Below are 12,656 nucleotides of genomic sequence, written 5' to 3'. Positions count from 1 at the left end.
CTTCGCAAAGGAGACTAACAAAATGTACAAATTATAGGATAAAATTAACTGCATACTTTAGCAAAATGAAGATTTCACACACTTCCCGCTATACTAGAGATTAAATTATTACTGAATCCATTTTGAAAAGGGAAATGACCACAAAGGAAAAACAGGTAATAAAATTGAAGTAAAGCATTTACTTACCTCGTATGCACCTAATATAATTATTGAATTCTTTCTGTAGTCGATTGGCGGCATTCTGTTGCCTTGTAAAATTCTGTAAATGTTCGTCGAAGATTTCGTCAGCTGTCCGATCAACCTTACCCAGGTTTTGCAGGAACTGTAACACACAAAAACAAAATCTTTGTCAATTAAAACACAAATGCAGATAACAAAGGGCATGCAAGTATATACACACACTGACAACACTATTACAATAAAACAATATTACAAGTTAAAGAAGTGGTTGTGCTCACTGCTCTGAAATTAAATTACAGTAGCATTCTCTATATAGCTACCCTCGTAATCACGCTGTCTTTCATACATAGGATACCGCGAGTTGTTGTGGTGGAGGACATCGTTGCGTGTGAGGTGCAGGAATGTCGAGGAAAACACAAACGACCAGTCCCCGAGCCAAGAGAATTAACCGTTTACGATTAAATTCCTCGACTCGGCCGGGGATCGAACCTAGGGTACCAAGGACCAACGGCCAAAACGCTGACCATCCGAAGAATTAGTGTCTAGTTAAAAAAAGAGCCGCCACATACAGACGGAGAAATTAATTATTTCCTGGTTATCCGTGCTATCAACTTGGAAACTACAAGTTAACGATAGTCAAACGAGAGAGTTTAGGCAGAAAACATGAAAGTGGAAGCAATACTAGGTGATGAAAATTACCTGCTACCACTTCCTATAATACGTCCCTTAAGATCACCACTTTTCACTGTCCTGTTCATCTCTCCGCAATGCATCATGTAGCACGAACTTTTTGACACTCCAGTGCCTTATTTGTCTTGACCCGAAGATGCGTGGGGCCAGCAGAGTAGGGTCGCGACCTCAACCCAACACCACTTTTTGTTACAGTAATGAGCCGTAAGTCTGGTAAGTACTGCCAAACGAAACAAAACGAAGTGAGCATTAAGTAAACGGCTTCCCTTCTCAATCTCACGAATCGTTCATCTCCTACTAATATGATGGCGAAATTGTCCTATTGCTCTTTAAAGGACGGTTCGCAAATCTCCGGAACGTGATGGTGCTTTCCTTTTCCGTATTCGTCCTCTTCGCCATGAATTCTTTACGTCTCTGCTCACATTCCAGTTCCGTACAGTTAACTTTGCAGTCACGTGTTCCATGTTAGTTACAACGATAGTTACAATCCTGGATGAAGAGGAGAGAAAGAAAGAAAGAAAGAAAGAAAGAAAGAAAGAAAGAAAGAAAGAAAGAAGGGTTAGAAGGAGATTTTTCGACTTTAAAACAAGGACTTAACGGATGATGAAGTAAAACGAGCAGAAATACATTCTCAATTTAATACTGAAGTTGAAAAAAGGATACTTTCTGGAGACCGGCAACTATACCGAAGGAAAGAGACAGTATGCCTAAGATAGGCATATTTAAACTATTTTAAAGTATGTACTTCAATGAAATTAGTAATGATGTTATTTGCTTTACGTCCCACTAACTACTTCTGATTGTTTTCGGATACGCCGAGGTGCCGGAATTTAGTCCCACCGGAGTTCTTTTACGTGCCAGTAAATCTACCGACACGAGGCTGACGTTTTAGAGTACCTTTAAATACCACCGCCGGACTGAGTGGCTCAGACGGTTAAGGCGCTGGCCTTCTAACTCCAACTTGGTAGGTTCGATCGTAAAAGTAGTTAGTGGGACGTAAAGCAAATAATATTATTTTAAAAAATACCACCGGACTGAGTCAGGATCGAACCTGCCAAATTGGGGTCAGAAGTCCAGCGCCTCAACCATCTGAGCCACTCAGCCCGGTAATGAAATTAGTAACATGATAGTTTTTATTGCAGCGTGGATATATAAAGATCCGGTATGTTTTAAAAGAACTACAAGCAGGTGCAAAAGTTTGCGAGAAAAAAAAATTGAAAATATATAGATTTTAAACAACAGAGAAAAATGTAATAGAAATCACAAATGATTTTTGGATGAAGTAGCTGTCATATTACTGAGCTGAATTCCCACCATAATTCTGTCAAATGTCCTCCACAGATAACCACAGCACTGGAAGAAAACAGAGAAGCAGGATTGGCCGGGGGGGGGGGGGGAGAGAGAGAGAGAGAGAGAGAGAGAGAGAGAGAGAGAGAGAGAGAGAGAGAGGCGGAGAGAGGGAGATAACGTCCGTGAAAACAAGAAAATATCGTTGGCTAGCGAAAACGTTTTGCCGGCCCAGATCACGGAGAAACACTGAACATGACTGCAAATGCCGTTGTCGGAAGTATTTGAATACACCCTTTCACTTACAATGTGACGATATTTATTTTCTAGGAAGATGCTACCGGAGATGTGTGAATCTACCTTGAAAGTTGGATCTTCTCTTCAATCCCTTTTAACTTCTGAAGCCATTTTTCGAACTGCCCTCGCTGAAGCTGATAAAGCAATCAAGATACGGGCAGCAGATCAACAGCGTGATACCTGCTGACAATGTAGACCTTAAAATGCTTTCGAATAGCATCAACTGAGTAGGCAAAGGCATTCAGAAAACAAAATTCACGGTAACCAGAAAACTGAAAAATCATCAACGCTGTCACCACTCTGGACAGAAACATCATTGAAAGGGTGTCTATCTTCTAGGTACCAAGGATGCTGGCTAAGAATGGGTTAGACTGTAGAAATCAAAACCAGATTCGGAAATTCTGAAATTAAAACATCTCGTGTGCAACAGTGGCCTTCGATACGAAACTCCTTGAAATGTCATGAATAGTGTTATGAGTAGACCTCGAATTTTAGGTAAAAACCTGTTATTTTCGTAAAGAAATAACTTAAAAGGAAGTTGTATTAAATTGCAAAAGTTATAAAAAGTATAAACCCCAAGACTTGTATACACTACAAAAAAACAAGATTAACAAATTAAATGTAAACAATATAGTCATTAAACGGTAAATCACGCATGTTAGTAAGGCCAAAATCAATCTAAGAATAGGAGAAAAATAACACATTAAACAATTTGACACCATGGTATACGTCCCCTCCATAGAAAACAACTCGAGTGCATCAGCAAAAGTTTGGGGTAACCCAATAAATCCTACTTTAGTAGACCCTTTACGGATTTGAATATATCCTAAAACCTACGTTTCATCTATTTATAAGGATAAAAACGGTAGTCCTATAGTGCCTAAAATGACTAAATTGAAGTTAAGACCTATATTTGCCTGTATTCCTATAATTCCTATATTTTATTCCTAAATCGATTAAAATGCTTTGTATTTATTCCTAGAAACTAAAATATTTGCCGACTCGTTTTCGGCATCTTGAACAGTATATTCTTGAAATGCATTTCAAACATAATCTTAAAACCGGGAAGCTGTAAACCACACTCCCCGGAAATCCCTAACAACCTCCCGCATCAAACACGCTCGAAGTCTGTATGTCACGAGGAGGGAGACAAAGTATCCATTGACCTGTTGGAAACAAAACTCATTTCATTCTCTGAGAACATTTCAGTTGTTCGTTTGTTCAGTGTGTGCATTAGGCCGAAAGTGTCGGTTTCCAAGTCGCCTTTAATAATAATAATAATAATAATAATAATAATAATAATAATAATAATAATAATAATAATATACATTATCATTATAGACCGTTATGCCTTTCAGCGCTCAGTCTGCAAGCCTCTGAATTTGCTAAACGTCGCCACAACCCTCTATTTGCAACTAGTGCTGTAGCCTCATTTAGTTCTATACATCTTATCTTTAAATCGTTAGAAACTGAGTCTAACCACCGTCGTCTTGGTCTCCCCCTACTCCTCTTACCCTCCATAACAGAGTCCATTATTATCCTAGGTAACCTATCTTCCTCCATTCGCCTCACATGACCGACCACCGAAGCCGGTTTATGCGTACAGCTTCATCGAGTTCGTTCTTTAGTCTTTATCTCCTCATTCCAAGTACCCTCCTGCCATTGTTCCCACCTGTTTGTACCAGCAGTCACTCGCTACTTTCATGTCTGTTACTTCTAACTTATGAATAAGATAACCTGAGTCCACCCAGCTTTCGCTTCCGTAAAGCAGATAGTTTCGTCCAGGAGCTGACTTCCTTCTTACAGAATACTGTTGATCGCAACTGCGAGCTCACTGCATTAGCTTTAATACACCTTGATTCAATCTCACTTACTTTATTACCATCCTGGAAGTACACACAACTTAAATACTTAAAACTATCTACCTGTTCCAGCTTTGTATCGCCAATCTGACATTCAATTCTGTTGAATTTCTTACCTACCAACATCAATTTCGTCTTCGAAAGGATAATTTTCATACCATATTCATTGCGCCTATTTTCAAGTTCCAAGATGTTAGACTGCAGGCTTTCGACACAATCTGCCAAGTCGTCAGCATAGGCCAGACTGCTTACTACATTTCCACCAAACTGAATCCCTCCCTGCCACTTTATACCCTAATACAATAATAATAATAATAATAATAATAATAATAATAATAATAATAATAATAATAATAATAATAATAATAATAATAATAATAATAATAATAATTAGTTTTTACGTCATAATAACTACTATTACGGTTTTGGGAGACGCCGAGGTGCCAGAATTTTGACCCGCAAGAGTTCTTTTATGTGCCTGTCGAGGCTGACGTATTTAAGCACATTCGAATACCACCGGACTTAACCAGGATCGAACTTGCTAAGTTGGGGTCAGAAGGCCCCAGCGCCTCAACCCTCTGAGCCAATCAGCGCGGCTCCCATTTCACATCGGATGGTAAAATATTCTGTGACGTTCGCTGCAAACAGGTGAGTGAAATTTTGTTATATTTCCCCGTAAAGAGTCATTGCTAATTTAGCAAAATAAAAATGGCGTTTCAATTGATAAATGCTTATTAAAATTGCGTAAAACTGAAGCTGCCTCGTACATTTTAAGCCTTTTTTAGGCACCTAAAAATCCGATGTCTGGTTATGAGTTACGGTGCCGAAGGATGGCCGCTAAAGGTCCCATCGATGAACCGACTGTAGGTCTTTGAAATGTGGATGTATCGCAGAATGTTCAAGATCCCATGGACAGTCCACGTCACCAAGGAAAAGACACTTCTTTGTGTCGGGAAATTATGAGAAAGCGAAAAACACTAGGAAGGAGTTTATTTCGGTGACATCTTCACAAATGACAAATACTGCATGATACAACTGATCATTGAAATAAATTAAATGGCGTATGGCTTTTAGTGCCGGGAGTGTCCGAGGACATGTTCGGCTCGCCAGGTGCAGGTCTTTTGATTTGACACCCGTAGGCGATCTGCACGTCATGATGACGATGAAATGATGATGAAGACGACACATACACCCAACCCCCCGTGGCAGCGAAATTAACCAATGATGGTTGAAATTCCCAACCCTGCCGGGAATCGAACCCGGGACCCCTGTGACCAAAGGCCAGCACACTAACCATTTAGCCATGGAGCCGGACTGATCGCTGAAGACAAGATAGAAGGGATACGTGGACGTGGAGGAGAAGATTATCCTAGGTGCGGAACCTTCCACAGTTGCTCGACGTCAAAGATACGGCAGCTCTGATAAAGGGAAACAGGAAACAGGAAAACTCCCCCATGACGGTACATGGCATAAATGATTATTTTTCGAAGTTCAAACTTTTCGAAATCAAGTAATTCGAAACCAAAACCTCAATGAACTACGAAGACATCAGCCGTATTTTAAATCGTTAAAGTAGACGACGGAATAACTTAGAAAATTTGAAATTGCCATAACTGTTGTAATATGTGTGACAGAACAACGAAATGTTGTACAGACATTCACAATACGTTTAGCACTGCAGGTAATGCTTTCCGGTTTTTTTTATTTTTTATTTTTTTTATACCGACAATGACCGTCCAACCAATTTTTATTCTTTTTTTACTTATCACACCATTCAGGTAAAAATAAAATCAAAAACGCAGAGAGATATAACTTAAATTTGTGTACATGTTTTATGATATGAGAACCTTAATTTTATTTACACGAATTTTAGCATATTTTTCAAAAGTAACTGTTCATTTTTTGCCACTTCATAAGACAATTACGAATACAGAAAGCTTCCAGTGAAATTTACATGACTTCAAGATAAATCCTGTGAAAAGTTCTCGAAAAATGTTCCAATGCTATGAAAAATGTACAGCTTAAAACCAAGTAGGTATAAGATGAAGAATACGTTTACGGGGACACTGAAAGTTCCCTTCCCCACAAACTTTACGACGGCAAGCTGACCTAACTGCTTTTTTCAGTAACGACGAATCTAATGTTCTGACCCTGCAGTTTTGTTTTACTTTCTTGAAGGCTCCAGCAATCCTAACATTCTGAACCACCTAACTTACAACACAATGAAATGAAGACTCACTATTTTCACGAGAAATGAACATCTAACACCCCAAAACAAAGTGACCACTGGACGCCAACAAACAGCCACTGACTTTTACATGGATCGAAGAACGCCTATCGAATAAGTAATCATTACAGCCATCTTGAATCTGCTACATACCAGAGCACCACCTGTCAAAATTATCATGAAAATGAACATAGGATACAACGTTTCACAGACCATGAGGCTCTTACAAGAGCAATTAACTCATTAATAATTTTGTTTTAAGCAGGGCATTTTTGGAATATATTGTCTTTTTAGTTATTTAACGTCGCACTAACACATCGAAGGCAAGAGTAATTAACTCATTAATAATTTTGTTTTAATCATGGCATTTTGAATATATTTTCTTTTTGCTTATTTAACGTCGCACTAACACATCGAAAGCAAGAGTAAATAACTCATTAATAATTTTGTTTTAAGCCATGACATTTATTGAATATATTTTCTTTTTAGTTATTTAACGTCGCACTAACACATCGAAGGCAAGAGTAATTAAATCATTAATGAAATGGCGTATGGCTTTTAGTGCCGGGAGTGTCCGAGGACAAGTTCGGCTCGCCAGATGCAGGTCTTTTGATTTGACTCCCGTAGGCGACATGCACGCCATGATGAGGATAAAATGATGATGAAGACGACACATACACCCAGCCCCAGTGCCAGCAAAATTGACCAATTATGGTTAAAATTCCCGACCCTGCCGGGAATCGAACGCGGGACCCCTGTGGCCAAAGGCCAGCACGCTAACCATTTAGCCATGGAGCCGGACAAATCATTAATAATTTTGTTTCAAGCATGACATTTTTTTGAATATATTTTCTTTTTACTTGTTTAACGTCGCACTAACACATCGAAGGCAAGAGTAATTAAATCAATTTTTTTTCTAACGGGCGAGCTGGCCGTGCGGTTAGGGGCGCGCAGCTGTGAGCTAGCATCCCGGGAGATAGTGGGTTCGAATCCCACTGTCGACAGCCCTGAAGATGGTGTTCTGTGGTTTCCCATTTCCACACCAGACAAATGCTGGGGCTGTACTTTAGTTAAGGCCACTGCCGCTTCCTTCCCAGTCCTACGCCTTTCCTATCCTATCGTCGCCATAAGACCTATATGTGTCGGCGCGACGTAAAGAAAACTGAAAAAAATGTTTTGAGCATGACATTTTGGAATATTTTTTTGTACTTGTTTATCGTCGCACTAACACATTGAAGGCAAAATGTTCTGCGATCATCATCCCTTAACATACCAGAGATGAACCATAATCTGATGTTAGTCTTATTCATAACACTTGTACAAGACCACGTTCCTTCACTGGCAGCAGCCATACTCCGGAGATGAGATACCGATACTTGACGTGCCCAGTCGAATGACTGCGTTCGGATATTGTTTCAAGAGAGAACGACGAGAGTGCAATGCGAGAGAAAATATCCGAGTCAGTCTCCAAAACACAACTGTAGATAACTATAAACAGATTAGACAAACTTAAAAATAGTCCACTCGTTTCGCTGTCAGATCACACAGGTGAACAGAATGTGAGGACTTGAAGCAGACGTTACGCAATTGTATGGTGCCAGGATGTGGGAGGTTGGCACGAGACACAAGGCCGACTACCGTTCGTGGGAATCGAGCTATAGCCCTCAGCTGTTCCCACATCACTCAAGGTGCATGTGAAAGAAAAAAAACACTATCGGCAGAGAGAAAGGGGACGGCATATTCAACCGTGATCACAAATTTCTCCTACCAACAAATACTCGAGGTACGCTAGGACGTGATGCTGATACTACTACTACTAAAATGCTTTCATTCCTCCCCTTAGACGGTGATGCCGTCTCTCAGGCCGGGAGATTTGTTACGGTGAAGGAGATGCTCGGAGAAGGTGAGAGGGTTGGCGGCCGTGGCTTACATTAGGAACTGTCCCGGCATTTGCCTTAGTGTAGGAGAATGGACAACCATGAAAAACCATTCTCAGGACAGCCGGCGGCAGCCGTAAGGTCCAGCCCTGTCCCGTCTCCCGAATGCAGAGGCGTAGAGCCACGGTAGAGCCGTGGCCACCCCTCCTCTGCTCGGGTGGCCGGTTAGAGTGCAGAGCTGTTGGACCACGGACCAGCCGTGGCCACTTATGAGCCGAGACCCACTCTGCATCTACCGACCGACGTGATGCACTTCGCTGAACACTACACGGAACAGAAATTGTCTTAATCTACGGGGGTACGAAGAAACGTGGGGTGATGGAATCAGCCATAATATAATGCCCAGCTGTGACTATCGTGATGGATACAGGTTTTTTTTTTGGGGGGGGGGGGGGGAGGGGGCACAAGCAATAGCAAAATGTAGCTTGTGCTGACATCTGTCTCATTTATGGCTGTGGCTGTATAGAAGCCGGGGCGATGATTTTAACTGCGTACCGTTAATACCTCTGGCTGGAGGACCGGGTGCTCATGTTCGCTTCTCTCCACCTCCATATAACACATAACACGACAAACCACCACAGCAACACGCAATAGTGAATACATCCTTTCACATACGATAGCCGTCAGACCAGGCGTGGATCAAATCCATGACAAGTGTGTGTAACAGAGTTCATCATTTCGTGTCACCCACAAGAAGTGAAGTGCGGTCGATTTTCAGTGAAATTTCCATGGCTATACTTAAACATCAATAATGTAATCAGACGGACAATATTCCACGTTATAACGAAATATATTTGCACATCTTTTAGGATATCCTTTTTCTGTTACTTCCTCCACTTCTCCTTTGCAACTCAGTTCCTGTCAAGTGTAATAAATTTCCAAAATAAGAGAATACATTGGCTGGCGGAAACAAGAGGGGACCTGAATGAATTGAACATCGGGGAAGACATCAAGAGAAATCGCGAGGTCTTCAGGACATCAGTAAATAAACACACATTTACTGTGAAAAGTAGCAGCAGGGCTGTTACAAAGTAGTCAGAATATAGGAAGAGGCAACACAATGCGTGCGTGAAGAGATTTTGGAAGAATAGGAAGGCGAAAATCATCATCAAGCCAATGAACACGCTCCAACGCGCTCTATGAACGGACATATAATACTGTAGTTTTTAAGTCGGAAAGGCGAGGTGCCGGGATTATGTCCCGAATGAGTTCATTCACGAACTGCTAAATCAACCGACACAAGGCTGGCGTATCTGAGGATTCTGAAATCGCTGATAATTTCACTGTTGAAAAGGCCTAAGAGCGTGACTGTTTTCACCACCGAAGTGAGTTGGGATCGAACTCGGCGCCTTGGGCTCAGAAGGCCAACGCTTAACCGTCTGAGCCTCCTTTCACCCCAGCAGACTCAAGCTTTCAGAAAAATGACATGACATTTCAGCCCATGCTCTGAGGCGAATTGCGAGGAACACTGCAACTTTCAGATGTTCCCCATAATTGTTCAGATAATTGAATATTATTCGACTACAGTAAGGTGCCTGTATCATCCACGTTAAGTTTTCAAAAGAAACCAACAACAGAAAGTAACATTTCTCCTCGTTGACCTTCCAGGTAGTGCAGCAAACAGGAAGGTGACACCACCCGAGGTTGCAGGTAGCCCTACATACAAATGAGAAAGAAGCGACATTCACTGTGAAGCCATTAGACAGGACTGAACGGTAAGGTGTGGTTGTGAAATGAAAGTAGCAAACAGGTAACACCTCGAAGAACGAACGGCAGGTGACAATGACTTTTCTTTTATGGTAACAATCTACATCAGATTGTACGGAAATGTACTGTGTATTGGCTGCACGTACAAGACAGGGTGAGGTTAATATGGATACGGTCAATACAGGCAAAAGTAAAGCGGGCTACGATACTTTGAAGTGAAACTTCTGGAAAATTATACATCATATTCGAGATATGTATTTGCCCACTTAATAATAATAATAATAATAATAATAATAATAATAATAATAATAATAATAATAATAATAATAATAATTTGCTTTATGTCCCACTAACTACTTTTACGATTTTCGGAGACGCCGAGGTGCCGGAATTTAGTCCCGCAGGAGTTCTTTTTACGTGCCAGTAAATCTACCGACACGAGGCTGACCTTCACCGAGCACCTTCAAAAATCACCGGATTGAGCCAGGATCGAACCTGCCCCTGTGGGTGGGGGCGGTAGAATAACACCCACGGTATCCCCTGCCTGTCGTAAGAGGCGACTAAAAGGGGCCCCAGGGGCTCTGAACTTTGGAGCGTGGGTTGGCGACCATGGGGCCCTCAGCTGAGTCCTGGCATTTCTTCCACTTACTTGTGCCAGGCTCCTCACTTTCATCTATCCTATCCGACCTCCCTTGGTCAACTCTTGTTCTTTTCCGACCCCGACGCTATTAGGTTTGCGAGGGCTAGGGAGTCTTTCATTTTCACGCCCTTCGTGGCCCTTGTCTTCCTTTGGCCGATACCTTCGTTTTTCGAAGTGTCGGATCCCTTCCATTTTTTCTCTCCGATTAGTGTTATATAGAGGATGGTTGCCTAGTTGTACTTCCTCTTAAAACAATAACCACCACCACCACCATAGAACCTGCCACGCTGGGGTCAGAAGGCCAGCACCTCAACCGTCTGAGTCAGTCAGTCCGGCCTTAGTTTCTCGACTGAATAGTCAGCGAAGTGGCTTTCTGTTCAGGGAGAGACCCGACTTCGACTCCCGACTGGCCCAGGGATTTTGGCTGCGGCTGGTTAATTTCTTTAGTTCGGGGCTGGGTGTTTATATTCGTCTTAATTTCATTTATATGAAACAGATCGCACTACAAACGTGAATTCGCTTCACCACATAGGGTTTGCGTCAGGAAAGGCATCCGATCGTAAAACTGGGATTAATCCACATGAAGTATCGACCCCATGTGATTGGGGGATAAGTTAGAAAGAAGAAGAGACATACGAGTTAATAAAACATGCAAGGCGGTAATATCGCAACCCCACTGTTGACAGCCCTAAAGATGGTTTTCCGTGGTTTCTCATTTTTACACCAGGCAAAAGCTGGGGCTATACCTTAATTACGGCCACGGCCACTTTCTTCCCACTCCTAACCCGTTTCTATCCCATCATCGCCATAAGACCTGCCTGTGTCGGTGCGACGTATAGCAAAAGAAATTGTAGTAATATCGCTGACTTCAACTGAATTTCCCATAATTTAACTCTGATTTAGATTTGCTAAAGGAAAGGTTTTGTACACCTGTAAGTAAACTTACGCAGCATTTGACAGCTACATCAGGTTGCAAAATACAGTGCATAACAGTCTTCTTTGTACATCCCACCTAGCAGATATAATGCCTTTATAATTTCTAAATATGCACGAAACTTGGATAAGTTATTGCACAAGGTGTTGAGAACTTGATGTTAGCGATCAAAAGCCTCGGTATATCATTTTAAAAGAATAGGAGAGAAACATGTTGTGTAGTGGCCTATTTGCTTGCAATAGTGTTGTTTTTTTTTCACTACCGCGTATTCGCTCGGGAACACTCCCAGTTAGATCGTGCGTATGTGTGCTGTGCAAGTGTGTCTAGTTTTGCAGTTAGTGCACCAGGCCGTGTGTTACATAATGGGTAAAAGAACAGAGTTAAGTGACGAACTGAAAAATGTAATTGTATCTCTGGGATTGCAAAGATATTCTCTGCGTGAAATCGGACACAATGTAAATAAACCGCATTCCACAACATACTGTGTGTTGAACAAATTAAGATATAGAGGAACCACAAAGAATTTGCCAAGAAAAGCAAAAGAAACGATACTGAATAGGTGAGATGAACGTCATATTTTGAAACAAGTAAAACAGAATCCACAATTAAGTGCGCCTAAGATCCGCATAATGCTGGAAGAAAGTACGAAGAAGAAAATGTCTAGTCAGACAGTTCGTAGGGTATTATGAAAATATGATTATCACGGTAGACGACCACGGAAAACGCCATTTTTACTAAGAAAAATCGACAAGCCAGAATGAAATTTTGCAGAGAGTATGAAAACAAGGGCTGTACGTTCTGGAACAAAGCTATTTGGTCAGCTTACATCAAAATCTTATATATATAAAGCCGCAAGGCTAACTGACTCACTGACTGACTGACTGACTCACTGACT

General features: G+C 41.4%; 1 protein-coding gene across 2 annotated transcripts in view; it reads right to left on the bottom strand.

Moving 5' to 3' along the window:
* The window catches only part of Amph (amphiphysin), a 319,372-nt gene that overhangs the window by 69,482 nt on the left and 237,234 nt on the right, over window positions 1-12,656 (bottom strand). For both annotated transcript variants that reach the window (XM_067156011.2, XM_067156012.2), the window contains exon 2: window positions 187-322. In XM_067156011.2, the coding sequence (XP_067012112.2) occupies window positions 187-322 (136 nt within the window). The remainder of the gene's footprint in view (window positions 1-186; window positions 323-12,656) is intronic.

The sequence above is a fragment of the Anabrus simplex genome, chromosome 1, assembly GCF_040414725.1.
Source record: "Anabrus simplex isolate iqAnaSimp1 chromosome 1, ASM4041472v1, whole genome shotgun sequence".
Classification (NCBI taxonomy): domain Eukaryota; kingdom Metazoa; phylum Arthropoda; class Insecta; order Orthoptera; family Tettigoniidae; genus Anabrus; species Anabrus simplex.
This window is presented reverse-complemented; position numbering and strand designations above follow the sequence as displayed.